The 27,399-nt window shown below is 58.2% G+C and overlaps 2 protein-coding genes across 7 annotated transcripts; both read right to left on the reverse strand.

Annotated features, from left to right (window-relative positions):
* Nucleotides 1-308: 308 nt before the first annotated feature.
* On the reverse strand, nt 309-4,730 carry GPSM3 (G protein signaling modulator 3). Of its 3 annotated transcripts, none has more exons than XM_084751830.1 (5): nt 4,630-4,730; nt 1,749-1,797; nt 1,453-1,558; nt 1,078-1,277; nt 309-858 (listed from the first exon to the last, which is right to left on the reverse strand). In XM_084751830.1, exons 1-5 carry the CDS (start codon nt 4,644-4,646, stop codon nt 721-723), a joined length of 510 nt encoding a protein of 169 aa, XP_084607956.1. In that variant the 5' UTR covers nt 4,647-4,730; the 3' UTR covers nt 309-720. The 3 variants fall into 3 exon arrangements, with proteins under 3 accessions (XP_084607956.1, XP_084607955.1, XP_084607957.1); XM_084751829.1 differs by lacking the exon at nt 4,630-4,730 and adding an exon at nt 2,321-2,517; XM_084751831.1 differs by lacking the exon at nt 4,630-4,730 and adding an exon at nt 2,335-2,353.
* Nucleotides 3,214-26,198, reverse strand: NOTCH4 (notch receptor 4). Of its 4 annotated transcripts, XM_084751820.1 has the most exons (30): nt 25,847-26,198; nt 24,962-25,043; nt 24,522-24,823; nt 22,838-23,185; nt 22,629-22,751; nt 22,277-22,513; nt 22,000-22,155; nt 21,103-21,297; nt 19,698-19,811; nt 19,072-19,185; nt 18,880-19,002; nt 17,920-18,079; nt 16,791-16,936; nt 16,389-16,541; nt 15,709-15,826; nt 15,392-15,479; nt 14,764-14,914; nt 14,148-14,332; nt 11,134-11,386; nt 10,808-10,920; nt 9,455-9,972; nt 8,677-9,060; nt 8,413-8,588; nt 7,902-8,124; nt 7,714-7,783; nt 7,480-7,618; nt 5,529-5,824; nt 5,157-5,304; nt 4,630-4,727; nt 3,214-4,454 (listed from the first exon to the last, which is right to left on the reverse strand). In XM_084751820.1, the coding sequence occupies exons 1-30, from the start codon at nt 25,914-25,916 to the stop codon at nt 3,858-3,860; spliced, it is 5,880 nt and encodes a 1,959-aa protein (XP_084607946.1). In that variant the 5' UTR covers nt 25,917-26,198; the 3' UTR covers nt 3,214-3,857. The 4 variants fall into 4 exon arrangements, 2 of the variants coding, with proteins under 2 accessions (XP_084607946.1, XP_084607947.1); XR_014773435.1 differs by lacking the exons at nt 3,214-4,454; nt 4,630-4,727; nt 5,157-5,304 and adding an exon at nt 6,176-6,346 and having other exon boundaries at nt 5,710-5,824; nt 7,373-7,618; nt 16,362-16,541; XR_014773436.1 differs by lacking the exons at nt 3,214-4,454; nt 4,630-4,727; nt 5,157-5,304 and having other exon boundaries at nt 5,713-5,824; nt 7,373-7,618; nt 16,362-16,541.
* Nucleotides 26,199-27,399: the final 1,201 nt, after the last annotated feature.

Genomic DNA, 27,399 nt, shown 5'->3' on the forward strand with positions numbered 1-27,399 from the left:
CTGGGTTCCGAGCCCATCGTCGGGGTGGGCGGACGCCGGCCGCTGGAATGCGTGCTCTCCGACAGCTCGGTTCATATTTCTTGTTCTAATGACTCCCCTCCCTGTTCGACTTAATTAAAATCGGGAGACTGGGGGCTGGGGGAGATGATTAGGGAGGTCTCCAGCCGCTGCTTAATGAGCCAGTAATTAACCAGCCAGGGAGGGGGGCTGGCCTCCGGCCAGATCGCGGAGAGCGGCTGCCCCAGGCCTCACCTGCCCACCTTGCACCCCTCACCTCTCCCCTTCAGATAACAGTCTTCAGTCCAGGGGGAGGGGGGGAAATTGTATTTATTCATAGAACCAAAACATCAGACAGACTCAGCAGCAGGATGGGTGGGCGGGGCTAAGGGTCACTTCACAGCCTCTGGGACCCTCAGCCTTCAGGCTGGGCGTGCTAGTGCCGGACAACTGTCTTAATCATTTTTTTTCTTAGTAGGCAGGAAGGGACAGGCCTCAGCCCTCGGGCCCTGTTCAGTAGCTTGACAGTTCAGGACAGACTCTTAACTGTCTTGGGGAGTTGTGTCCATCCTACCTTGCTTATCCTCTACGTTAGAGTCCAGGGAAAGTGGGCTTGGTAAAGCCTTCAGTCTCTGGTACCCCTGCCGCACAGGGTGGAAGGCATGCGGGGGGTTGGCCCAGCTTTGAGTCCCAGAGAGAAGGCACTAGTAAGGAACTCAGGTCTCAGCAGGTGTGTGTAGGGGGGCGGGATCTTTGCTCCTCCATTCGACCTCCTCCCTGAACTCTCAGCAGCAACTCCAGGAGCTCCTGGCCTCCCGGGGGCAGAGGCGGTTCAGACCGCTGGGCTTCCATCCGCTGGCACTGGAGATGTGGAGGGACAAGGGTGGTCGGGTGGTGGGTTTGGCTAAGAGGGGCCAGGGTTGGTGTGGGTCAGACAGGATATCTGTGATGGGGGCACTAGAGGCTGACCAAGGGACGTATGTTTAGGGAGGAAGAAGTTAGGGCTCAAACGGAAGGCCAGCTGGGAGACCTCGGTCTTGCCTCCTCTGGCGCATGTGGGGTGAGGGTGGTGTCCCTTACCTGGTGACTAAGGATGGTGCTGTAGAGCTGTTCTTTGTCCTCAAGAAGCCGAGGTTGGGTTGGGGCTACACTTGGGGAGGCCTTGGGGGTGTGGAAGGTGGCCCTTTGCTCCTCTAGGCGGCGGGACTGGGCCTCAGCCACCAGGTCCAGAAGGAGCTCTGTCTGCAGGGAGAGCAGGGAGCCGGACCTGGGCCCCAGGGCTATGGGAGAGGAGGAAGGAGGGCTCAGACCCAGAGGCGACGACAGAGTAGCCAGGGGTGGGACTGGTGGGCTGACGGGCTCTGGGGTAGGGACCAGCAGGTGTGATGGGTAAGTGGACCTGCACTGGGCTAGCCTGGGCGATGGGGTCAAGCTCTCCCAGGGTTGGTGGGGTACCTGTGTGGCGGGTTCCAGGAGGAGGAGGGGAGGGAGGAGCCGATCGCCAAGGCCGAGTGGCGGAGCTCACAGGGGGCCAGCCCTCCTGATCAGCTTGCAGAGGACCCTGATGCCAAGACATGTCCATTTCAGTCAGGGGGTGTGTGGGTGGAGGGCTAGGCCGGAGACCCATTTCCCCGGTGTTTCTGTTCCTGTCTCCTGTGCCCGCCCATCACGGTCACCAGGTCTCTGCTCTAGGGTCCTCACATCTCCCGATGCAGGCAGCCTGTTGGCCTCCCCACCCGCAGCCAGCTCACCTGCTCACCATCCTCTTCTTCCTGGGGTCTTTCAGCCTCCATCCCTGGACTTGGGGGTGGGGGAGAGAGAAACTGACGGTGGAGGGGTGGCTGGAATTTGGGAGGAGGACAGGAAACTTGGGCTCCTGAGGGGACTGGGGGCTGGAAGGGGTGGGGGGTGAGCCGGGGGCTGGATGCCTGGGTACTGAGTAGGAAGCTGGGTTCCTGGTCAGGCCCCCCCCATGGGCCCCGCCCATCTCCGTCAACTTCCTCCATTCTCCTTTCCCACCCAAACAGCTTGTTTGACCTCTCTTGCCCCAGGGGAGGACAGAGACTGGGAAACAGTCCAGCTGCAGGAGAGCAGCAGGCTCCTGACTGGGACAGATTCCTGCTCTCTCATCTCCAGGGCCTCAGGAACCCCTCCGGCCGCCACACTGCTCCCTCCATCCCCACCTCCCCTTCAGCTCCTCTCTGTCAACACCGGAACTAGCCATAACACAGGAAGTGGTTTCACTCTTTGGGATCCCCCTCCCCCAAACTAGGTTCCTTTCCTCCCTAAGACTGATCCTTCAGCAGGGTTTGGCTCTTCTCACCTCTCTTGACTTACTGGGTCAAGGAAAGGCATGGTTCTAGAGGGGAGCAGCCTTGGACCCAGGATGCATTGCTCTCAGAGGCATGCGTCTGCCCTAAGTCTGGCCCAGCACACAGTAAGCAGTCAGACAGTTATCACTGCCCTCGAGCGTTCTGGTGAAGGATGTAAGAGTACAGGCACGGAGCGTGGGAGAACCTGGCTGCCGAGCCGGCAGAGACAAGGGTCAGGGGAAGAGTCGCCTAGGGCCATGAGAGGGGAACACAGAACTTGGGCCTTTGATGGGTAGCCCAAGAGGAGAGCAGGACAGACGTCTGGGGGTCTTCAAATCGCTGTCCTGAAGTTAGGGCCGTATGAAGTGGGGTGAAGAGAGCCCTACAATATTATATGAATGAAATCTTTGTGCCTCGACTTGTAAAAGAATTGGCAACGAGGAAAAAAAAAAAGAAAAAAAAGAATGGGCAACGTAGACTGCAGTGACGTTTACCTCGGAGAATCAATAAGGGCTAACTGTAGTGAGGCACTTGGCACTGGGTGAATACTCTATAAATGGTAGGCGGTGATCTCCCAGAATGCTTCCTGGAGGCACACCACAGGCCTGTTGGTGTTGAGGTAGGCTGTGTGGCTGACTTATAAACAGTTCAAAAGCCCTCAGGAAGCTCCCATTATAGCTAAAAGCTATAATGATGAGGGACATCGTGCATGTCACCTTGTTTTGTACTATCAGTGATTCTTGCAGATGGCACCCCAGACGGACTGGGATCTCCGATTGTTTGCCCTTAATTTAGATTAAAAGCCCCCTACCTATATGAACGATCCTAGAGTACTAAATTTCCGAAACACTATGCGCTCTTTCCATCACTCTCTCTCACCCTCCAGTCCCTGAGACAAATAAAGTAACACTTCAAATCAGCTTTATTATTCATGAGTTTGGGGTTCTTAAAGACAGCCCATGCACCAGTTTCCTTGTCGGGGAGGCAGAGGGAAGGCAAGGGTCATCAGCTGGAGGGGCCACTCGTTACCCTTCACTGTCCACACACCCCGGCACGTAGTAAGCGCTGAATAAATATTTGCCAGCTAACTGTGGGCAATGGGCAGCGGAGGCCCACTTTGGGAGACCATGCACGAGAAACATCCTTTTTTTGGTTGGCTTTGGTTTTTGAGACAGGGTTTCTCTGCATAGCCCTGCCTTTCCTGGACTCGCTTTGTAGACCAGGCTGGCCTTGAATTTAGAGATCCGCCTGCCTCTGCCTCCGGAGTGCGGAGGATTAAAGGCGTGTGCGCCACCACCGCCCGGCGTGAGAAACATTCTACACTCAATTTGCCCACAGTTCTTGGCTCCTGTTTGGGGATTCTCAAAATCCGTTCTGCCCTCTTGCAGCTGCACTATTTTTCAGGAAAGAGCACGGCATCCTAAACCCTCTTCCCAGCGCTGCACACACTCTACGGGATAGACAAGCGGGCACGATGCGTATTTTGGCCTTACAAGTCTGGAGTCTTCCACCAGACCACGGGCGACTTCCTTCCCTCCACGGGGCCGCCTAGCTTTGATTCTTCCCACCCGAGTTTAAGGGCACCTCTTGTTGGGCCGGGAAACCCCACGCAACTTGAGGGGATCCGCGTTCTGGGGACGGGGTCAGGCTGGGAGGCGGGATCGGCGCACCACGGGCGGAGCCGCGGGCCTCCAGGGCCACCCAGTCGCCCTGTGCCGCCCCGGCCCCGCGCCGCCCACGGGAGCCCGCGGAAAATCTGCGGCCCCGCAAGGAGGTCCCCCCGGAGCTGGCCGACCGGCTCCGGCTGCGCGCGTACGCCGCGGCCCCGCGCGCGCCCAGGTCCACGGACCGGGCGCGCGCCTGCAGGCCGGCCCCGCCCACCCCGCGCGTGCGCGCTCCCGCCGACAGCGTGCGGCAGCGCGGCGCGGCCCCGCCCCCCGACGCGGCGCGCGCGCGGGCCTCCGGCACGGGCGGCCCCGCCCCCTCCAGCAGCGTCAGGAGGTCCCAGTGGCTGCGCTGGCGGGCCACGTCTCCCGGGGCCACCCCGGCCTGGTCCCGCAGCCCTCGGGACGCCCCGAGCTCCAGCAGCAGCCGCGCCACCTCCACGGCGCCTTCGCGCGCCGCCAGGAACAGCGGCGTCTGCTCCTGCGGGGGCGAAGACCCGGAAGCCCGGGGGCGGGGCAGTCAGAGTCCCCGCCCACCGGCTGCCCTCCCGCCAGACGCAGGGCCCCGCCCCCTCTGAGCTTGCAGGGTTCCCGTGCATTTTGGCTCCGTGTGTGTGTGTGTTGGGGGCGGGTGGAGGCTGCTTGCGTGCGCTCACCCTGCTGTCCTGGGCATCTTTATCAGCTCCAGCCTGGAGGAGGCAGCGGGCGGCTCGGGCGTTGTTCACAGCGGCGGCCCAGTGCAGTGCGGTTTTCCCTAGGGTATCACGTGGGAGCCGGTTACCCCGCAGCTGGGGGGCCAGACTCCTAGTTTCAGTTTCCCACGGGCTCTGTCCTCGGTTGTAGGGTGGCATGGGGGGTGGAGGAAGAGGAAGGGAGAGCTGCTTGGGTTCGTCAGAGGCGGGAAGCGTTGCCCTGGCAACCGACAGTCGGCCGCAAGCGTTGCCCTGGTGACGTCATGGGCGCCCGAGTGGGACAATGGGTATTGTTCTGGGTCGGTGGGACCCGGGGATTCTCATCCCTTTCCCGCCAATACTTCTTCCACCGGTTTCCCGCACTGGGGCAAGATGTGTAGTTGATGGTGATGGGGAAACTAGCTCTCCATACTGCCACAGCGCAGAAGCTACGCCTGTACTTTGTTTGAACCTTACCTCACTCCCGCTCTGCCCACCGTCCCCATCCATACCCCTTTTATCTCTGGCTCCCACATCTGCGCGGGCTGCGATCAGTTCTTCAACCAGGTCCTCCACGGCCAGCCTGGCAGCCAGCATCAGAGGTGTAGTCCCGTCGTCTGTGCGTGCGTCCACAGCAGTCCGCCTGCTGGCCAACAGGAGCTGGGGAGACAGAAGGGCCTGTGACCCCTGGGCTAGGTCAGGCCCCTCTCAGAGATCTGCGTGCCGCCACCTCCCCAGAGCTGGGATTGCAGGCCCTGCAGCCCCGCTGCCAGTCGCTGCCTGCCACCTTCATCTTTCAGGTTTCGTCAAACACCACAGAAGGCCTCTCCATTTTTCTTGTAAGGTTACTCCTACTTCCTTTAGAGACCCCGGTGTGCGCTGACCTGGCAGACCTCCCGAGCGTCAGCAGCCACGGCTGTGTGAAGTGGGGTGCGCCCTGCCCGGTCAGGCTGGTTGGGGTTGGCTCCAGCCTCCAGGAGGCGGCGGGCAGCAGTTGGCCGAGAGAACCGGGCAGCCAGGTGCAGCGGGGCCTCTCCGGTGCCCACAGCGTGAGCCTGCGGCCAGGCCCCTCTGTCCAGCAGTGGCTCCCAGGCTTCAGGACTTCCCAGCCACGGGCCCTGTACAGTGGTGGGCGGCACTGCCCCACAGAAGACTGCTGACACCAGGGGTGTCACCCCATCTGTGGGAGAATCGCAGCCGTCTCAGCCAAACTCTGACTTTTGGGGGTGGGGTGGGGCTTGGGACGGGTCTCACTATGTAGCTCTGACTGTCCTGGACTCACTAGAGCCGGCTGGTCTTGAACTCTCAGAGATCCACCTGTCTCTGCTCTCATGCTGGAACTAAAACCTTCCTGCTAGGACTAAAGGCATGTGCCGCTATGGCAGCCAAGCTTTGCTTCTTGATTTAGTGTGTCTGTCTGTCTGTCTGTCTGTCTGTCTTTCTTTCTTTCTTTCTTTCTTTCTTTCTTTCTTTCTTTCTTTCTTTCTTCAAGGTCTCTCTGTGTAGTAGCCCTGGCTGTCCTGGAACTCACTCTGTAGACCAGGCTGGCCTCCAACTCAGAGATCTGTGTAGAGGAATGTTGATTGAGAACATGGCTGCTCTGGCAAGAGATCTCATCAAAGACTTTCTAGGTGATCTGGCTGGAATACAGACACGCATAATCCAGGAGACAGAGGCAAGCAGATCTGAGTTCAAGGCCAGCCTGGTATAGAGTAAGTTTCAGGTAAAAAAAAAAAAGCTTAGGTCCAGGCATATGGTTACATACCTTTAATGCCAAACAAGCGAGGTAAAGTTAGTTTGCAGAAGGAAGCACCCGTGTTTGAAAGTGATGTCTAATTGAGTGGCAGAATAAGTGACAAATCAGAGAAGATTTGACAGAATAGGATATGCCCAGCTCTCATGAGAAGACAGGGAAGAGAAGCTGCTTAGAGAGCAGTGGGGGGTGGGGGTGCGGGGGTGGGGCGGGGCAGTGGGGGTGGGGCGGGGCAGTGGGGGTGGGGCGGGGTGGGGGGGTGGGGCGGGGCAGTGGGGGTGGGGCGGGGTGGGGGGATGGGGCGGGGCAGTGGGGGTGGGGCGGGGTGGGGGGTGTGGGGGGGTGGGGCGGGGTGGGGGGGTAGTTTTACTAGGAGAGCAATAGAAAGACAGGTTGCAGAGAAGGAACAAGTCAGACACAGGTGACGACAGAACGAGCCAGAGGATGAGAAGGATGCAGGGGATCAGAGCAGATTGCTGCAGTTAGTTCCAGGCCAAGCAGAGCAATTCAGGGGCCAAGAGCAAAGCCAGATAAAACAAATCAACTGGGAGAGGAGTTTGAGCCAGAACAGCTGAGATGAACCAGCAGCCCAGAGCTCAGAAAGAACAGGAAAGGGTGAGCTCATTAAGCAGTAAGTCTCAGAGGCGGAAACATTCTGGGCCTAGGTTAGCTTGTACCGAGGCTGGAAGCTTCCAGGACTAGGCCTAGGTTAGCAGGAGGAGGCAGTGAGCCTCCGAGACAACACTTGAAATGAGCGGATAAAGGTTCCTTTTACAGATCTGCCTGCCTCTGCCTCCCAGCGCTGGGACTAAAGGTGTGCGCCACCAAGTCAGGCTCTTGAGTTAGCTCCAGTTTTCTCGTCAGTAACAGGAAGGCTTTGACTCTCAAAGGCTCGCAGGCTTGAACCTGGGCCACACTGGTCTAGAGGGTTGCTTACGTTCCTCAGCCCCTCAGCCGGCCGGGAGTTTGACTCACAGATCCCCAGACGGCTCTGTTCTGTCTGGGGTCTCTGCTCCCAGAGTCACACTTCTGAGTGCTCCCGTTTGGACACTAATGGGCTTTGGTCTAGGTTGGTTGGGTACCAGGTCCACAGGAATCCACGTCTGGAACCTCCACTTCACACTCCTGTGGAGGTGTCAACATGGCGACCTGGGGGAGTTCTCCACAGCCGCTGCTCAGTGGCCAGAGCTGGCACTTGGTGGCCGAGGCTGGTTCTTCAGCCTTGGGGTGACAGCAAGGGATAGTGAAGGCCACTGAGGTGCCTCTTCATCGGCATCTCGGCGCCATTCCCATCCCAGCGGTGTCACCTGGCTCACCTCCTCTTCCTCAGGGACTGGGCACATGGCCACTCCGTCCTCATCCACTTGTGCCTCTGGCTTCAGCACCCTGGATGGGTGTGGAGTTACACGGGTTAGGGCAGCTGGCACCTCCACACTTCCGCAGTAGGACCTCAAAGCACGGCAGCCACTCCCTTCCCTCAGTTCCAGGCCTGCAGAAGTCTCACTTGAGACCGATGCTGTCCTCGCCCAGCGGGGGCCTCCGCCTGTGGGGCGCCTGCTGTGTCCGAGGCCTCCGAATGAAACCAGGGGGCAGCCACAGGGCCCCATGCTCTCGCCGCCGCCGCCGCCTGATGAGCTGGAGGACAAGAAGAGCCCCAAGGCCCAGGAGAAGCACCCCGACCACTGGTGAACACAGGACAGGCCAGGGGAGCTGGTCGGCAGGGGTCCCTGGTGGGAGAGAGACAGCCAGTGGAGTAGCCTGCCTCAGTTTCCTCACCTGTCTCACACAGCTTAAACGTGTCAATGGGAAAATGCTTAGAGGAGAGCCCGCGGGGTATGTTACAACATGAGTTTCTATTCTTCTATAGGCTGGGACCCACGGTTGATTGTAGAAGTACGCTAGAGGTTAGTACAAAGTGTGAGCTCTACCAGAGGTGGCATGAATGAAAGGTCAAGGGAAGTGGTGGGGGTCACCTACTGAGCAAAAGGTCAAGGGAAGTGGTGGGGGTCACCTACTGGTCCCTGCTTGAGGGTGAGCAGCCAGCAAGGGCCCAGGAAGGAGGGACTCCAAGGCTCCCACTGCGGCCATCGCTGCGAGGAAGCGTAGCAGGAGCCCAGAGTCCCAGGGGCAGCGGGATGCAGGGAGGTCTGGACCACAGCGGGACAGATCCACGCCCATCACCACCACAAACCTGTATGGAAGGAAGGCAGGCGCTTCAGTGACCTCTGTCCAGTCCTGTTGCCCTGCTCATGTTGCCCCTTCCTCCATCTCCTGCTCACCCAGCACCAAGGGAGTCTGTCTCCTTGCCCAGGGGCTGGGTGTGAGGGGCTCGTCTTTCCCAGGAAGAGGGGTCCCGCGTTCCACTCAGCTCCTCTTTGGCGCGGCTCCCAGGATAAGGGAACACCATGTCCCTGCCGTCACTGTCCTTCCTCACCCAGAGCCCGACCCTCAGGGTCAGGGACAGGACTCGCGCCAGGGCCAGCAGCTGCTGATCCAAGGCTGGGGGACTCAGCACCACCAGCAGGGCCAGGGAGGGCCCCCACTCTGAGTCTCCATCTCCTGGCCTGCAGTCACCCCCGTCCCAGCCACACTCAGCGCTGTCGCACCCCTTTTCACAGTGTCCATTGTGGAAGTGATCTTGGCAGTACTGGTCGTAGGCTGGGCTGTGGGCAGAGGCGAGGGCACTCAGGAGTCCCCTCACAGCTCACCCTCTTCACAGAGATTACTGCCACCCCACTGCCTCTGGCTGCTGAGGATGGTGGCCAAGCACCCTGGTGTCTGCTGATCCCGTCCGTGTCCCTCTCCCAGCAAGAGGGTCCCAAAGCCTTTCTCTTGGGGGTGTGGTTGCCAGGGGAGGTGTTCTATGGTGGAAGGGCTGAGGCCTGAGGCCTTACAGCTCTCAGGAGTCAGACAAAGGCCACGCCCGTCAGTGTCTGTCACTCCATTCCTCCTCCATAGATAGCATGGAAACTTCCTGGAGCCCAGTGCTGGTCATCCCCTGGCTCCCCGCCTCCAGCCCCATGCGGTCCCTCATTCCCCGGCTCCCGGCTCACTCACTTGCAGGTTGGAGGGATTTCACAGTCAAAGCCATCAAACAGACACTCCTCAGAGTCACACTGCGGGTGGCACCGCCCATCCCGAAAAAGAAGCCAGCACTGGGAGTTGGGGGGACAGCCCTTCCAGGGGTCAGGGACCCCCAGGGAGCAGTCCCCTCCATCCCAGTTCCCTCCTGGGCCACTGCAGCCAGCATCACAGGCCCCGTCGCCACCTCTGGTCTCACACCCATTTGCCGTCTGACACCGGGGCCCCGGGGAGTCAGGGGGGCAGGAACACCGAAAGCCGGGGTTGCCCAGCCCAGGGGTCTCAGAGCAGCTGCCATTGAGCAGGCAGGGTGAAGGGGGCCCGCAACCTTGTGGAGCTGGAGGTGTCAGACAGTCAGGGCCCCCGAAGCCACTGAGGCAGGCACAGAGGGGTGGGGAGCCTGGCTTAGGGGAGGGCAGGCACAGGCCTCCGTGGTGACACTGATGGATGCCACAGGAAGGGACTCGGTGGCTGCAGGTGGGGCCTTCAAAACCCTGTGGCAGAGAGGAGAGAGGACGCAGAAGGACCTCGCGTTACTCTTCCCAGAAGCACACTGGGACAACAAGGCACAGAAGGCTCTAGACTGTTGTGTGTGTGTATTCTATAGAAGGGACCTCAGAGAGCGTCAAGTCAGCTGTGACGGCTGCGGCAGTGCTGTCCCCTGCTAACCCCACACACTGGCATATTGCAGTTGGGGGCAGTGGGTGAAGTGGGCCTATGCAGCCATGCCCGGTTTCGGGGTACAAGCCGGAGAATAGCGCCTGGTGCGGGTGACAGCTCACTGTGTCATTCTGATCCTTGGTGATGGGTCACGTGCTCTCCCTTCCCAAGGTAAACAGGAAGAAGGCAGACTTGGAGGAAATGTATGATCACTATCATGATTCTAATGCTTGGCTCTTGAGTGGATGAGGAAGAAAGGTACAACCTGTTGTCACAAGCCAAGGCTGCTTCTGCCAGCTTCCGGCTCCTGAGTTCCTCACCCACACCCGTCCCCACACAGAGTAACTCAAAGATCTTGTCCAAAGCCGTTCTGGGAAGGGTTGGTTTTTTTGTTTTTTTCAAGACAGGGTTTCTCTGTGTAGCCTGGGAAGTTACGGACTCACTTTGTAGACCAGGCTGGCCTCGAACTCACAGTGATCTGCCTGCCTCTGCCTCCTGAGTGCGGGGATTAAAGGTGTGCGCCACCACACCCGGCCCCCCTGGCTGTTTCTGAGAGCCGCTCACCAGGGTGAGCATAGGCCCTCGCCAGCAGTTTTGACTCAAGGTTCTGGCTCTGCCGATGTTCTCATCAGTGTAGGGAGACAGAGGAATGGCTGTTGCAGCACTTACCTGTGGGCAGCGGCAAGTGAAGCCAGGAGCCGGTCCCGTTGTGACCTCACAGGACCCTCCATTGGAGCAGGGCTGGCTCTGGCAGAGGTCTGTCTCCACTTCACACCGCTGGCCTGTGGCAGGGGTGAGATTAGAGGGGACACACGGCTTCTCTCATGACTTACTCCTGACAGTTGGCTCAGCACATAGTGTGTGAGCAAGAGGATGCTGAGGACTTCATTGGGGAGAGGTGTGGGGCAGAGGGTGAGGAGACGAGGCTGTCTGTTGGGAAGGGACCGCCTGGGATTTCCTGGTCTTGGACGTGGCCCAGAGACTCCAGTCCTTACCTGTGTACCCAGGCAGACACTGGCAGTAGAAGGCACTGGCTAAAGAGTGGCAGGCTGCAGTGCCTGTGGGGTGGCAGGGCTGGTCCAGACACTCGTCCACGTCCCCCTCACAGCGCAGCCCCACAAAGCCTGGAGGGCAGGCACAGTGGAAACCTCCAGGTGTCGGGGTGCAGGTTCCCTCGTTGTGGCAGGGCTGGGATTGACAAGCGTTCCGTACTTTTGAGCAGTTCTGTCCTTCGTAGCCCGGGGCACACTGGAGGTACAGGAGCCAGTAGGTGAGCTGAGCTCAGGGTGGCCTGCTACCCTCCCACACCGCAGCGGCTGAACTCCTCATCCATCACATGACAGACAAGAGAGCTTAGTCCTTAGCACCAAACAATATGACCAGTTAGCATTGCCTCATTCTGCGAGACACTTCTCACCCAACCCAGCTTACCCTCCGGCCTTTTCTTATATGTTACACCTTGATTCGTAGGCAGCCGGCAACTGCCCGCTTGTGTCATGCATGCACTTGTGTGTGTGCCCGCATGGAGTGGAGGTCAGAGGACGTGACGTGTACACGGTCTGCCCCGCTGCCTTTTGTTTGAGACAGGGCTGGGAACTTTGCCACTTAGCCAGGCTTTTCCTGTCTCTGCCTCGAAGACCTTGGGATGACAGGCGTGAACTGTGGCACCCAAGCTTTGGGATCAGAACTCAGGTCTTCAGGCTTGTGGGCAGGTGCTTTCTGACTAAGCCGTGCCCCAGCTGGTACAGGTGGTACAGATAAAGGGAAGATTAAAGTTCATCCCTGTTTCTCTGAGGCTTAACCAGGAGAGAGGGATGGCTGGTGTTGATTGTGTAATCTGTGTGCATAACCTTAACCCATCCCCTTAAAGCCTGTAAAGAAAGAATCATCTCAAGTAGTCCTCCCTGCACAGATAGTGAGCCAGGCCGTAGAAAGGTGAAGGGACTTTTGCAAGTCACATAAGCCCTGTCAGACGGATCAAAGCAAGACCGGCTCTGCCCACAGGCACACTGTGGCTTCTGTCACAAGCATGCCAGGAGAGAGGCTGTGGGAGTTAGGGAGAATCCAGGGGGTAGCCCAGAGAGCTGCAGGAATGCGTGGAGGGCGTCGTCCAGAAGCCTTCGGAGGAGGGACTTTCATGAGGATTCACAGAGGCTCACTAATGTGGACTCGCTTGTGTTTGTGAGGGTTAGGCATGGTGGTGCTGCGATGCATAGCTAAGTGGGTAGAGTGTTGGCCTAGGTTACGCACGGTCCTGGGTTCCATCCCCAGAACTGCCTAAAGTAGGTGTGGGGGTGTATACCACAACTCCAGCTCTCACTAGGTGGAGGCAGGAGAGTTCAAGATTGTCCAAAGTGGACATAGTGAGCTCAGGGCCAGCCTGGGCTACGCGACACCTTGCCTCAGAAAGAAAGGAAGGAAGAAGAAAGGGGTGGGGAAAGCTGGAGAGATGGCTCAGTTGCTAAGAACACAAAAGCAACTAGGAGGAGGCAGAGGCAGGTGGAGCTCTGTGAGTTCAAGGCCAGCCTGGTCTACAAATTGAGTCCAGGATAGACAAGGCTACAAAGAGAAACCCTGTACCAAAAAACAAAAACAAACAAACAAACAAACAAAAAACAAAACCATGGGGCTGGAGAGATGGCTCAGAGGTTAAAAGCACTGACTGCTCTTCCAGAGGTCATGAGTTCAATTCCTAGCAATCACATGGTGGCTCACAACCATCTATAATGAGATCTGGTGCCCTCTTTAGCCTGAAGGCAGAATACTGTATACATAATAAATAAATCTTAAAAAAACAAAACCAACTAATCAACCAAACAAAAACCCAAAACAAATAAATAACAAACAACAACAAAAAAACACAAAGGCAAGCTGACCTGTGGTGGTACACACCTTTAATCCTAACACTCAAGAGGCAGAGGCAGGTGGATCTCCGTGAGTTCGAGACCAGCCTGGTCTACAATGTGAGTTCCAGGACAGCCAAGGCTACACAGAGAAACCCTGTCTCCAAACAACAAACAAAACAATAAAACCACAAAACCACACACTGCTTTGACAGAGGATCTAAGTTTAGTTCCTGGCACCCACATCGGTTAGTTCACAACGGCCTGTAACTGCAGCTCCAAGGAGGTCGGGTGCCTCTGGCTTTGGTAGGCACCAGCGCTCACATGCACACACCCACACATGGATAGTCACACACGAGATTGAAAGTAAAAAGTTGGAGATGAGGACTACAAAGCTAAGTCAGGGATAGGCTAGGAGAGCACAGGAGATGGCTCAGCAGGTAAGAACACTAGCTGCTCTTTCAGAGGACCCAAGTTCAGTTCTCAGCACCCACACGTCAGCTCACAACAGTTTGTAGCTCCAAGATCTGACACCCTCACCCAGGCGCGCATGCAGGCAGGCAAAACGCCAATGCACAGAAAAATAAATTATGTAAGAAGTTGTGGGTTTTGTTGTTGTTGGTTTTTTGCTTGTTTTTGGGACAGGGTTTCACTTTGTAGACCAGGGAAAGTTGTGTTTCTGCGCACGGGATTTAGGCTAGTTGTACTTTAATCCCAGCCTTTCCTCTCCTGGATAGTGACCTGGACCACCGAGGAGAAGCCCTCCCCAGCTCAGACGAAAATGGGACACCTTCCAGGCTCAGGTGCAGTGGCAGAGGCAGAGCAGCAAGTGGGGCGGGTGGGGGAGGGGGAGGCTCCAAGGCTGAGACCCAGTGTGGTGCCTCCTGCAGGGCTGTGGGAGAAGTTGGCATCCCGGAGGATGTTAATCAGGGAGGGGCGGGCTCAGCTTCCTCTTGGCAGTGGGGTAAAGGCTGAACCAGGGCAAGGACAAACGTGGAGGAAGAGACGGTAGGATGCAGGTATCCAGGTCGGAAGGAGAGGGAGGGGAAGACAAGAGGTGGGATGGCCTGACGTAGTGGGTGGTTGGATGCCGGGGTTAAAGGGAGGCCTGGAAAAACTAGGTTCTCACCAGCCGTCCTCCTGCTCTACTCCCCTAGAGCTCTTACCTGGCAGAGGTAGCCGGTGAGCTGAGCCACACAGGTGGCCCCCTGCTGGCAAGGCCGGGACTCGCAGGGATTCACAGCATCCTCACACAGCCTGCCTTGGAATCCAGGGGGGCACCGGCAGAAGTAGGAGGAGCCCCTGTCCACACAGAGGCCTCCGTTCTGGCACAGGCCAGAGACCTCTATGCCTGGGAAGACAGACAGACAGACAGACAGGGAGGGGTGCTCAGGCCCCTTGACACAGAGTCTATCCCATTACTCCCATTACAGGCAGGTGAGACGTCGGTGCCCTGGGGTTATATTGGTTCAGTCCAGGGGCATTTTTTGACCATGGCAGACCTGGGTGGCTCCAGGTGAGGCATGCGCCTAGTGGCCTAGTGGTTGGGTTAAACCCGAATCTTGTCTGGGCCGTTGGTATTGACTATATGGCAGAGTGGGGCTGAATGGTAGAACCAATCAATATAGTTTCTCTTGATTGTTTTGGCTGTGACGCAAGGCGCATGCCTGCTCTGAGGGTTGGGACAAAGGAGGACCCTGTTCTCCTCCCCTCCCCCTCCCCCTCCCGCCCCTCTCACTGCCCCCAGCCCAACCCCCACCATCCCAGGCCTGGGCCTGGTACCTTGGCTCATGGCAGCCTTCTGGCAGGACAGGGGGAGGTCGCACAGGGGTCCTGTCCATCCCTGGAGACACAGGCACTGGAAGGACGGGCCACTCTGGAGGCATCGGGCAGTGTGCGGACAGGGCTTCTGGGCACACAAGTCTATCAGAATCTGAGAGTTGGGAGAAGCTGTGAGACGGGGAAAGCCCTCAGCCTCTGGGACCTAGAGACGAGCCTCTACCAACTGTAGCTCCCTCAAGATGGCTACTAAGATGGCTTGTTCAGAAATGACCCGAGCTGACTTCTGTCGTCACATTTCGGGATCAGAAATTCATTCTGCTCTGTGTGTGTGTGTGTGTGTGTGTGTGTGAGAGAGAGAGAGAGAGAGAGAGAGAGAGAGAGAGAGAGAGAGAGAGAGAGAGAGAGAGAAAGTCTCATCTCTCCCAGCAGGATGGTTTCAAACTTGCCATGTAGCTTAGGCTGGCCTTGAACTCCTGATTCTGCCACCTCTGCTGTACAACTGCTTGCACCATGCTACCCTTGTTTTTCACCCCACACCCATGTGAGATGCTAACCCCTGGGCATCCGTCCCCAGGACCCCACTACTCCAGCCTCTCCTACTTGACAAGTCTGTCTTATTGTGTCTCACCTGGCAGCTGCTTCCTGTATAGCCAGGGTTGCAGAGACATCGAGCACCCTGAGGTGTGTCTTGGCAGGTTGCCTTGTTCCTGCAGGGGCTGGACAAGACAGAGGTGACAGGGCAGGAAGAAGGTCTGGGAGACGGGGACAAATGCAGGGTAACAAGTATGCTTGTGGGGAGATGGAAGGCTGGCTGTGGGGGGGGGAGGGGCAGCCAGAGGGTGGGGAGCAGGGATGGCACAGAGCCCAAGGAGCCGGGAGAGGCAGTGGGGGAAGCCGAGGTGCCTTTGCTCCTCTTGGGGCGGGGGTGTCTCACAGCATGCTCACCTGTCCGCACAGCTGGGTTTGATCTTTTCCTCACAGCGCAGCCCCTGGAAGCCAGTGGCACAGAGGCAGAAGAACGTGCCCGGCTTGCTCACACAGGTACCCCCATTGAGGCATGAGGCTGGGGAGAGGAGTCCGTGAGGGGCTGGGTTCCATGCCTGTGATCTAGCCCATGACTCGGTCACCCGCGACACAGAGGATGTGTACCTCCCAGCAATAAAAGTTACTGTTGCTGTCCAGTTATTTACTCATATGGTGGAGTTGTGTGTGTGCCACAGTGGGCACGTGGAAGTAACAGGGCAACTTGGGGGGGTCAGTTCTCTTCTACAGCGGGGGTCCTGGGGGTTGAACGTTAGTCTTTAGGCCTGGCGGCAAGGGCTGGCCCCTCTGAGCCATTTCTCAACCTCTAATCTATGTGTTTGACAGGGTCCCTTTGACCTGGGCATATAAGCCAAGGATGACCTTGAACCCCTAACCCTCTGCTTCTGTCCCTGGATGGAGGGCTAGGGTTATAGGTGAGCACCACCATGTGGTACAGCCCGTCGACTCTAAGGCTTCCTGGAAGCTAGGCATGCCCTCGGCAACTGAACTGAATCCCCAGCCCCCAGGTAAAATTCCAAAGCAATGTCACCCACACTGGGACCAGCCCCTGTCACCTGCTCTGGTTAGGACCCAGGACTCACCAGCCACACAGTGGTGGACCACAGTCTGGCAGCGGGAGCCGGTGTGGCTTGGCAGGCAGTTGCAGAAATAGCCATCAGGACTGGTGCTGCAGGAGCCGCCATTGAGACAGGGCTCTGAGTGACAGACTGTTACCTCCTCGCCACAGGTCAGCCCTGAGGGAACAGGTGAGCTCTGAAAATGTAAGGTTCTCCCGCCCCCACTCCCTTCTTGCTTAATGCTTTCCATTTTCTTCCTCACCCCTATCCTATAATCCCCTGTCCCATCCAACCTCTCCCTTCTGCCTCCCAAGACCCAGCTGTGCCCCCCCCTGCAGCCCACAGTTCTCCCCCACAGAGCTCACAGCCACACTCGGGTTTGGGGAGCTATAGGCTGGAGCTCATGTGGTATAGGGAGAGACTCACCCATGTAGCCTGCGGGGCAGGTGCAGCTGTAGCCAGACGGCTGTGGGTGGCAGGTCCCCCCGTGGGCACAGGGCGAGGAGATGCAGTCCCCAAGCTCTGTGTCACATCCTGGCCCAGTCCAGCCCACATCACACACACACAAGGATCTGATCATAAAGACAAAGGAAAGAAAGAGTCTGTTTCTTTCCCTCCCTGCTTAAAAGAGAAGAGGACGTTGGATCCTCTGACTTGGAGGTACAGGTGGTTGTGAGGCACCATGTAGATTCTGGGAATCAAACCCCCGCCCTCTACAAGAGCAGTCAGTGCTCTTAACCACGGAGCCATGTCTCCAGGCCCACCCCATTTTATTTTTTAAAGGGGTCTCAGCTGGACATGGTGGCACATGCCTTTAGTTCCAGCACTTGGGAGGCAGAAGCATGCAGAGCTCTGTGAGTTTGAGCAAAAAGAAAAAGAAAGAATGAAAGAAAAAAAAAGAGAGGTTTTCTTTAGGTAGTCTAGTCTGGCTTCCAAATTACTATGTATCTGTGGATGAGGTACTCTACCAACTGACCTCTCTCCTCTCTCTCTCTCTCTCTCTCTCTCTCTCTCTCTCTCTCTCTCTCTCTCTTCTCCTCCTCCTCCTCTCTCCTCTCTCTTCTCCTCCTCCTCCTCTCTCCTCTCTCTCCCTTATCCCCATCGCTTTCTCTCCAGGGTCTCCTATAACCCAGGCTAGCCTCCAAAATCACTCTATAGCTGAGTGTGGCCTTGGCTGTGGACCCATCCGCCTTTGCGTGGGTTACAGGCATGTGATAACACAGGTGGCTCGCTCTGTGTTGGGAACTGCCCCCACGAAGATGCCCAGTAGATGTTTATGTAAGGAGAGACCAAGCAGCCCTGGTGTTCACACTCTTCCCTCTGCTCCGGCCCCCTAGTCCTCTGCCACCTTCACGATGCCCAGACTTTCCCCTCCTTAGGCGCCACTCCTCAGCCGTGCCCTCTTCCTCACTTTCCCAAGGAAGTGTGCCATCTCCTTCCTGTTGCCGTTGGTCACTTCTCCCCCCCCATCTGCCCCCCCCCCATCCGCTCCTGCTGTTTGTCCTGGCCGGGGCTGACGGGGAGGAGGGCACGACAGAAGGCTGGACGGTGTTACCTCTGGCAGTGGCCGTGGTGGCAGGTGCAGTTGTCCTTGGCAGGGACGCAGCCGGGGCTTCCGTCAGGGCAGAGGCAGCGGTCTCTGTCTTCCTGATCTTGGCACTGCCGCTCACGTTGGCACAGGTTGGGGGTGCACAATGGAACTTCACAAAGCTGGCCTGTGGATAGGGGTTTGGGGGAGATGAGTCTGAGAGGAAAGAAAGTCCCTTTATGTCCCGAAGGGTCAAAGGCCACTTCCCAGGTGAGACTTTCTCATTGTCCATGCACCTGTCCTCTCTTTGGTCTCTACTGATTTGGGGATACTGTCTTTCCTATGGCCTTGGCCTGCTGGGTCTCCAGAAGCTCCCTGGGTGGAACTGTTCCCCGCCCCCCCAACCTTTGTGTGGGTCCCCTCTCCCTCTCAGCAGCTGCCTGGTTTGTTTTGCCCTGCCCTGCTCTGAGGGTCAGCTCTGCCCACACCTCCTCATTGAAGCCTCTCATTCTCAGTCACGGTTGGGAGGTGGTGTATGCTCCCACAGAAAGAAACGGGGCTCCTAACTGCAAAGTTCTGGCAACAGTAAAAATTTCCGGACACACAATGACCAAAAACTAATTCTCAATGAAGCGCAGCATGAGTCTGAGATGTTTCTGGCAGGGCTTGCCTGTGTCTTATCATGAACACACAGGATATCCACTTTGTCCTGCGTGCGTCACCACACCGCAGTGACAGCAGCAAAGCTGCCCAAACACCTGGCTGGCTCAGACTGGAGACTGCGGAGTGTTACAAACTGCTGTGTTTTTACTGCGCACGCGGAGTTTCCTGTCTTGTAGTTTATGGGAGTATCTTCTGGCGCTGACCGGTCTAAGGAGTGCCATCACAGTCTGTTGCGCATCCCAGCCATTGCACGCCCACCAGCGGCCTCTTCCCCACCCCCAGTGGGCTCACACACCCTCCCAGTCCTGCCTGTTGACCCCTGACCTGTGAAGCCAGGACGGCAGAGGCAGAAGAAGGCTCCTGGGAGATCGAGGCAGCTGGCTCCCGTGGGGCAGGGGTCACTCAGACACTCATCCGTCTCCCTCTCACAGTGTGGCCCTTCAAAGCCTGCGGCACAGGAGAGGGTCAGGGAAGGCAGAGATGTTTCCCTCCCCTGGGGTCTGAACCTCAGTTTACCTGGGAGACACTCGCAGTGGAAGGCTCCAGGCTGGTCTTGGCAGTGTCCCCCGTTGGCACAGGGGGCGCTATGGCACTCATCCAGGTCTTCCTCACAGTGGGCACCAGTGAATCCTGGTGGTGGAGGGGGTGGGGGGAGTGGGTGGGGGGAGAGGGGGAGGGGGTGGGGAGGGCGTGGGGAGGCAGGTCAGGCAGGGAGGCACAGGTGGGTCTTCTGAGGAGGGCACAGGGTAACAGAGCAACTGAGGGGGTACAGGAAGAGTGGGGCTCAGCCCCTGCTGGCTGCAAGGCTGTGGGGCAAGGCACCCGTGGAAGAGTAATGGAGCCTGGCTGGGGTGTGGCTCAGAGGTGAGTGTGGGGCCCCGCCTCCCCCCCCCCAGCACTGATACAGAAAGAGCTTGTCTCATGCTACCATGAGAAGGACACACTCTCTGTGTCTGTGGTGGCCCCCGCTGGGGACCTGACATGCAGGAGAGTGGCTTGTAGGACAGAAGTGAGGGTGGCAAGCAAGCAAGGGAAGGTTAGGAGACGTGACTGAAGAGTCTGGGGAGCTGAAAGCGGGGCGAGGAGAAACAGGCTGCTTTTGGGGTGGGGGCTGGTTTGGCTGGACCAGAATCTTCACCCACCAGGAAGGCAGAGGCACAGGAAGCCGCTGAGCAGGTCGTGACAGCCAGCTTGGTTCAGACAAGGGTTCGAGGCACACTCGTTGGTCTCCACTTCGCAGAGCCTCCCTTCCAAGCCTGAGGACACAGCCGGGGTGAGAACTGGCCCAGCCAGGCATAGCTGGGCTCTGAACCAGGTCTGCCTTGGACTTGCAGAGACCCCTGTCCCTGGTGTCCCCTGCCCGTGCTACACTGATGAGCCCTGGGACTTAAGCTGCTCTGGGCTGTGACTGCCTCCCTCAGGCCTGAAGGCTCAGGGAGCAGGCTACCTGCAGAGGGAGCGCTCACCCAGCGGGCTGCTGAGCCTGGAGGTCTTGAAGTACAGATGAAAAGTGAGCATCTGCCTGGAGGGTGGTTCAGGCCTCCTGTACTATCTAGGCTTCTGTACCAGGGTTAGGACTCCTAGCAGGGGTGGTGGTGGTGGTGCTGGTGGTGGTGATGGTGGTGGTGGTGGTGGTGGTGATGGTGGTGGTGGTGGTGGTGGTGGTGGTGATGGTGGTGGTGGTGGTGGTGGCGGTGGAGCAGAATTTGAAGAAAGGCATTAGGGCAGCAGAGTTGCTCCATTTTTCACTGTTAAGTTTACTTAGTCTTCATGGTCTCATGGTCAGCCTCCTAACCTCCCTGTTCCCCTCTCTTTCCTGGGGAGTCTGCCTGGATCCCTCTTGCTACCTGTAACTTGTCCCTTGGATGACTGAACAGCTTTCCTGTTTCTCTGTGCTTGTCTGTGGGTGGCCTGAGCCACGATGCTCAGGTGGAATGGGGTGGAAGCACAGAGGTCAAAGGTTGGCTTTGCTCCTCACTGGCAGCGTGACCTTGGATAAGTCACCTCGCCTTTTCGTGTCCCATTTCTTAAATTATGAAATGGGGATACAATGCGCATGGTTCTGATAAAGCCAGCATTGAGGCGAGTGTGTGTGGGAGCCTCGCAGCATTCCTGTCCTATTGCACCAGATCCAGCAGTGAAATTCCATGTACTTCATCTCTATGTGGGAGGGTGTGCGATTAAGGGGGAAGTTCCGGGCTGGCACGAGCAGAGCAGCAGTGCAATAACCATCATTGTCTTCTTTGGCTGGGCTACTACATACAGTGCACCAGGATGTCCACGCTGTGGTGGCAGTGGACCAGGATGTCCACGCTGTGGTGGCAGTGGAAAGGGTGGGGGTACCGTGTCCCTGAACTATGCTGGATGTTGTCTCATCACGGGGCAGCCCACCCTTCTAGGGGTCATGAGTACCCCAGTTTTAGCTGGGGCACAGGGAGAGAAAGGAACCTGCTGGAGAGCTGATGCCAGTCTCTCTGGCGAGGCCATTCCCCTGCGGCTTGACGTTAGTTCTCTGACTCTCACTCCTGCGTCCCCACCCGGCTGTACCTGGTGGGCAGAGGCAGTGGAAGGTGGCAAGGAGGTCCAGGCAGGTGCTGCCCGGGTGGCAGGGCTGGGACAGGCATTCATTGTGGTCGGCCTCACAGCGAGAGCCTGTGTAGCCAGGCGGACAGAGGCAGTTGAAGGAGCCAGGGGTGTTGAGGCAGGAGCCGCCATGTTCACAGGGACTGGGTCCTTGCTGGGCTGGGAGGAGAGAAGAGCTGGGAGTCCACAGGGGCCCGGGCCGAGAGGACAAGGAGGCTAAACTGACAGAGGAGGTGGGGGAGGGGCTGTCTGTGGAGCAGAGACTGAGCCGGGAGGGAGCTGTGTATTTATGATGGAGGACGGAGGGAAAACCTGTGGGGTCTGGAGGGCTCAGCGCTGGGGAGAAGGGCGCAACCAAATCCAGACTCGCCCAAAGAACACAAGCTGTTCTGTGTTTTTGTTATAATATATTTCCCATTCTGTGTGTGTGTGTGTGTGTGCGAACACAAATGTGTGTGAATGTGAAGGCCCAACGTTAATGTTGGAGTCCTTCTCCCCTGCCCTCCCCCCCATCACTTACCGGAGCATGGTCTCTCTATCAGATCCAGACTGTGGGTGTGGCTAATCTGTCCAGTCAGCTTATTCTGGGGACCCCCTGCCTTTGCCTTTACAGTGGGCCCTCATGCCCACCTGGCACTCGCCACGTATGTGGCTTTAACCGTCTCCCCAGCCCCACCTGCTGTCCTTTTCATACACCTGGCATGGCCTGGAACCCCTCTTCCTGCCTCAGCCCCTGCGTTGTGGGGTTGCAGGCACATGTCCCCACGCCCGGCTGAGGTTTTCCCGCTGCTGTGCCCGTCCTCTGCTGGGAACAGAGGAGGCCCGGCTGGCCTCAGAGGGGCTCTGCCGGGGGACGCTCACCCATGTGACACTCATCCAGGTCTTGGTGGCAGGTGGGTCCTGAGTAGCCAGGCTGGCATATGCATAGGGTGGAGCCCGTCAGAGGGTTGGTGCTGCACTGGGCATTCGCATGGCACGGCTGGCTCAGACACATGTCTTCCAGGTGGCACAGGAGGCCTGTGGGACGCCGCCAAGGGTCCGAGTTGCTCAGAGGCTGCCTGGGGCTCCCCGCTGCCCTTCAGGAGCCTTCTCTTGCCCTCCATGCCCTCTCCCACCCCACAATGCCCTCTGCCTGCACCTGTGCGCCCAGGCGGGCAGAGGCAGGAGAAGGAGCCCACCCGGTCAATGCAGGTGGAACCGGGGGCGCAGGTGGCAGCTGCACAGTCATCCAAGTTCTGGTCGCAGCTGGCGCCTCCCCAGCCGCTCACACACACACAGTGAAAGCCACCGGCTGAGTTCTGGCAGGTGCCGCCGTTGCTGCATCGAGGGGGACCCTGGCTTTCACATTCATCTACATCCGCAGAGCAGTCCCAGCCTGCAGGGGGCACAGAGAGGGGACAGGGGCTGGCGCTGGGAGCCCCGTGGGCAGGGGATCCACGTGCAGGCACCGCCGCCGCCGCCGCCGCCGCCGCCGCCGCCGACCCGCTCACCCTTCCAGGTGTTTGGGCAGAGGCAGGTGTAGGTCCCCAGCCCATCCAGGCAGGTGGCCCCGTTCCGACACTGGTGCCTGACACAGTCGTCTGGATTCACCTCACAGTCCAGGCCTGTGAAACCTGACAGGGTCACGGGATCAGCCAGGGAGCCCACCGGGAACGGGAGAGAGGGGTGCAGGAGAGTCATCCCGCCCGGGAGGCTTCACCTGGAGGGCAGAGACAGAAATGAAAGGTGGCATCGCCCCCTGGTAGCAGCTGGCAGGTGCCTCCGTTAAGACAGCGTCCGGAAGGACAGGGTCCCTCCCTGAGCTTGCACTGCGGACCCTCCTGCCCCACAGGGCAGAGACACCGGAAGGAGCCCAAGGTGTTATGGCAGGAGGTGCCCCGAGGGCAGGGCCCCGGCTCCAGGAAGCACTCGTTGACGTCGCGTTCGCAGGTGTGACCCTCGAAGCCGGGTGGGCAGCGGCACTGGATCTGGGGGTATGTGGCCAGGCACACGCCTCCGTTGGCGCAGGGGTTGGCTGAGCAGAAGTCGCGGAGCTGGCATTGCTCGCCTGCAGCGGGGCACAGGGTCGAGGGGGAGGGGCCTGTTTCAGGCACCGCACAGGTCTGGTTTACGCACCTAGGCTTGCTCAGCGCGGCGCTGTGTGCATGAGTTCTGCCTCCTCCTGTCTCCTGCCTGTTACCCTCAGGTCCCTTTGTCCTGGTGCCCTTCGGCCTCTTGGCTCTGCCGTGCTCCGGGAGGCGGCGGTCTATGAACCTGTTCATGTCTTCTACTTGAAAAAGCACATGTAACTGACTGTGGGCGTGTTACAGATTGGCCTACCTGGGACACTGTGGGATGCCGGCTCTCTGGTGAAAAGCCTCAGGAGTGCCCTGCTGGGTCATTTTGCCTGTCTGAGAGGATTTCTTCCTGCTGATCTTATCATTGTTTAGGTTTTGGTTTTCTTTAAGGTAAGGTGTCCTAGCAGCATACGTCTGAGGATGACTTCCAACTTCTCCTCTTCCCCCTTGTTTCTGACACAGGGTCCCTCTGTGTAGCCCTGGCTGTCCTGGAACTTGCTATGTAGACCAGGCTGGCCTTGAACTCACAGAGCTCCTCCTGCCTCTGCCTCCCAAGTGCTGGGGTTAAAGGCATGCGCCACCAGCGCCTGACTTTGAGCTGCTGATCCCCCTGCCTCTGCTTCCTGAGCATAGGCGCACTCGTGCCCCCATAGCCGAGCTATGCCTCACTGCATCGAACCCAAGGATCCGTGCAGGCGAGGCAACTGTCTCCAGCCTCGCCCCCTGCTCCTCTGCGTCTCTCCTTACACCCACAGAGGCCAGAGGAAGATATGTCTGTGAGGTAGTTTCTAGGTTGGGATAACCGAGCTGGGAAGACCTGTTCTCAATGTGGGCTTCACAATTTCCTGGACCGGGGCTCGGGAGTGCCTAAGAAGAAGAACGCAAGCCACGCCCCAGCTCTCATCTCTCTGAGTCTGTGATGGTCACAGGTGGAGGAGCTGCTTTTGTGTCTAAATGAAGCAATGGCACCGCTGGTTCCTGTCACCCCTCGACTTCCCCACTGTGCTGCTGAACCCTCCCACCAGTGAGCTTCCCTTTCTTTTTCTTTTTCTTTCCTTCTTTCTTTCTTTCTTTCTTTTTTTTTTTTTTTTGGTTTTTTGAGACACAGTTTCTCTGTGTAGCCTTGGCTGTCCTGGACTCACTTTGTAGACCAGGCTGGCCTCAAACTCACAAAGATCCGCCTGCCTCTGCCTCCCCAGTGCTGGGATTAAAGGCGTGCACCACCATAGCACAGCACGATCGTCCCTTTCTTCGGGAGCTTTGGTGTGTGTGTGTGGGTTGTTACACGCTCCTCCAAATGCCCCCCCCTACTCCTTGTGCGCTTACCTGTCCACCCCGGCTCGCAGGAGCACTGTGGGCTTCCTGAGGAGGCCTGGACGTAGCAGTGACCCCGGTTGGAACAGAAAGATGGTGGGCAGAGCTCTCCCAGCTGGGTTTGGCATCGATCGCCGGTGAAGCCAGAGAGGCAGGTACAGGAGAAGCTGGGGGCCAGTGGGGAAGCAGGGCTGGGGGCGCTAGCAGCAGGGGTGCGGGGCAGGGCTTGGCAGCTGCCCCCATTCTCACAGCGTTGGGCATCCTGACAGGGGTCAGGGAACTGGCAAGTCTCACCCAGGAATCCAGGGGCACACCTGGGAGTAGAGGGACATTTCAGGCCATTGCCCCTCTTTCTCCCCCTCCCCCTCCCCCCCCTCTGTCTCCTCTCCACTCTCCGCCCGCCCTCTTCCTTCACTCCCCACTCCTTTCTCTCCCCAATCCCAGTCACTCACAGGCAGGTCCCTTGTCCCTGTGACAGCCTCAGGCAGGTGCCTCCGTTGGCACAGGGTCCTAGGGAACCTCCACACACAAGCTCTGGGAGAAGAGATGGGTGTGTGTGTGTGTGTGTGTGTGTGTGTGTGTGTGTGTGTGTGACAGAGCCTGAGGGTCCCAGGGATTGGCCTTCCTCCTCCTTAGGGACTGGTGACCAGCACCTCCCCGACCCCCTCAACCTCCCCCCCCCACTCGCCATGTGGCACCGCGTGGGATGTGCATGGTGCTGTCTGTCACCCTCCCCTTCACGACACAGTCTCAGTCCCCACATGGTCGCCTGGTCCCAGCCCTTCCACTCAGGACTCCTGCTATTACTCCCACCCCCTTCCTGTTTATTCTCTGGTCTCCCAAGTTCAGCCCAGCTCCATCCCCTGGAAGCAGGACAACAGGGATTCGGAGGGAGCCAAGGGCGCTCCTAGGAGATGAATGGTCCAGATACCTAAGGGATTTCCTTCAGGAAAGGCCAGCAATGAGCCACTGGGGGTGGGGACATCTGGACGGAAAGGGACCTGGTGTGCCCCTCGGTGCCTCCCTTCTCACTCCTCTCGTCCCCTGCCTGTCCACACCAAGAGCCCTCTGCCTCTTACTCCAGGCCCAGCTGGATTCTCCCTGGGGGTGGGCCCCCTCCTTCCCGGTCCACAGCAGGCAGTAGCCCTGGCAAAGCCCAGGTCTCAGCAGCCCCTGTGGCAGTCAGCGCTGCCAGCAGGTGTCCCCATTTAATGGGGCAGAACCGCCTCCCTCCAGAGTCCCGTCAGAGCCTAGGGCTTGGCCCTCTCCCCTCATCTCACCAGGCATCTCCCCAAGCGAGCTCTGCCCCAACCCCTTCACCTCTGGCCACACCTCACCTCTGGTCAGGGTGACTGGGGAGCCGAGTAGCAAGAGCAGCAGCAGCCACAGCAGCGACTGGGGCCGCATTCCAGAGCGACTGTTCCTCTTCAGGCAAGGACCCTCAGAGCCCCTGTGGCCGTGCAGGGCCACCTCCTCTGCCTCCACACAGCCACTTCTTCCTCCTGGGCCTGCTGCAGGCCTCTGTCTGAGCTGCTTCCTGAGTCACACAATGTCCTGGACACCGTACTGATGGGTGTGTGTGTATGTGTGTGTGTGTGTGTGTGAGGTTGATGTGTGTGAAGGACCACTCAGCGAGGCTGAGGGAGGGGCCTCTGTCGGCTGGCAGTCCCTGAGCAGAGGATGGTGTGGCTGCACACAGGGGAAAGGACCAGGGAGAGCTGGTTTGCTCCTCTGGCTCAGGACAGGGGTGGGGAGGGATGGGGGGGCGGGGAGGAGCAGGACGTGGACAAGGGAGATGGGAGGAGGAGGGGGTGCTCAGCTTCTGGTGTAGCCCCACTTCTCAAAGGACCAGCAAGTTGTCAGGAGTTGAAACTGGTTGCTTTGGCAGAGCAAACCCAGGGGACCTCTAGGCCTTCCCTTGGCCCTTTCTGGGGGTGCTATTTTAGAAAAGGTGTTTTAGAGAGAGAGAGAGAGAGAGAGCGAGAGAGAGAGAGAGAGAGAGAGAGAGAGAGAGAGAGAGAGAGAGCGCACGCACATGGTTGTGTGTGCGCGTTTGTGGTGTGTATCTAGGTGTATATGTGTGGTGTGTGTGTGCATGTATGTTTGTGTGTGTGGTGTGTGTGCATGTGTGTGTGTGGGGGGGTCCGGGCTGGCCTAGAACTTTTGGACATTCTTCTGCCTCTGCCCCCTGGGTGATGATGAGGTTTAGGCCCATGCTTGGCACCTTCCTGGGGAGTGAACAGGAGGCTGGGTCTTGCCCTCGGCAGAGATGGAGCCCAGGCCTCCTGTGTTCCACACACATGCTTCATCACCCTGAGTCATGCCCGTAGCCTGCTGGGCTTCTGTTAGTGCAGAGCTGGGGAGAAGGCTTGACCTTCCTTCAGAGAAGAATGTAAAATATTGTTATTACAAATGGACACAGTGCGGTGCACCCACCTCTGCCTCCCTCCCCAACAAAGGATGCTGGCATACAGTCAAGATGTCAGTCAGTCAAGACGTAACATTTAATTTATATGTAAGACAATCACAAAGGGAATTCTTTGCCCAGAAAATTTCATTATACCTTCTTTAATTTTTCTTAAAAACAAAACAAAACAAAACCAAAAAAACCCTTTGGACTAGCTCTCAATCTATAGGCCAGGCTGGCCTGGAACTCGCCATGTAGCAGAGGCTAGCCTCAATTCTTCCTGCGTCAGCGTCCTAAATGCTGCTTTGGGATCAGTCACGTGGGGGACAGGGAACACAGGGTGGTGGAGTGTCTGTGGAGCAGAAGGCTCAGCCTAGAGGAATCCCGGATGCTGCCTGCAGTGCTGAACTTCCCCGCTAGCACCACAGTGCTGGGTGCCCTGCACCCCACCAGAGGAACCCAGAGTGTAGGTGAGGGTGGCCT

The sequence above is a fragment of the Acomys minous genome (assembly GCF_964271855.1).
Source record: "Acomys minous genome assembly, chromosome: 13".
Lineage (NCBI taxonomy): Eukaryota > Metazoa > Chordata > Mammalia > Rodentia > Muridae > Acomys > Acomys minous.

Coding starts and splice junctions, on each gene's coding strand:
- GPSM3 (XM_084751829.1), bottom strand. CDS start 2,352: ATGCCTTTCCTTGACCCAGTAAGTCAAGAGAG. Junction 1,798..2,320: donor GACCCAGTAAGTCAAGAGAG/GTGAGAAGAGCC, acceptor CCCACCCCCAAG/TCCAGGGATGGAGGCTGAAA. Junction 1,559..1,748: donor AAGAAGAGGATGGTGAGCAG/GTGAGCTGGCTG, acceptor TCTTGGCATCAG/GGTCCTCTGCAAGCTGATCA.
- NOTCH4 (XM_084751820.1), bottom strand. CDS start 25,916: ATGCGGCCCCAGTCGCTGCTGTGGCTGCTGCTGCTCTTGCTACTCGGC. Junction 9,973..10,807: donor TCACTTGCCGCTGCCCACAG/GTAAGTGCTGCA, acceptor TCTCTGCCACAG/GGTTTTGAAGGCCCCACCTG. Junction 8,589..8,676: donor ACAGACTCCCTTGGTGCTGG/GTGAGCAGGAGA, acceptor CCTTCCATACAG/GTTTGTGGTGGTGATGGGCG.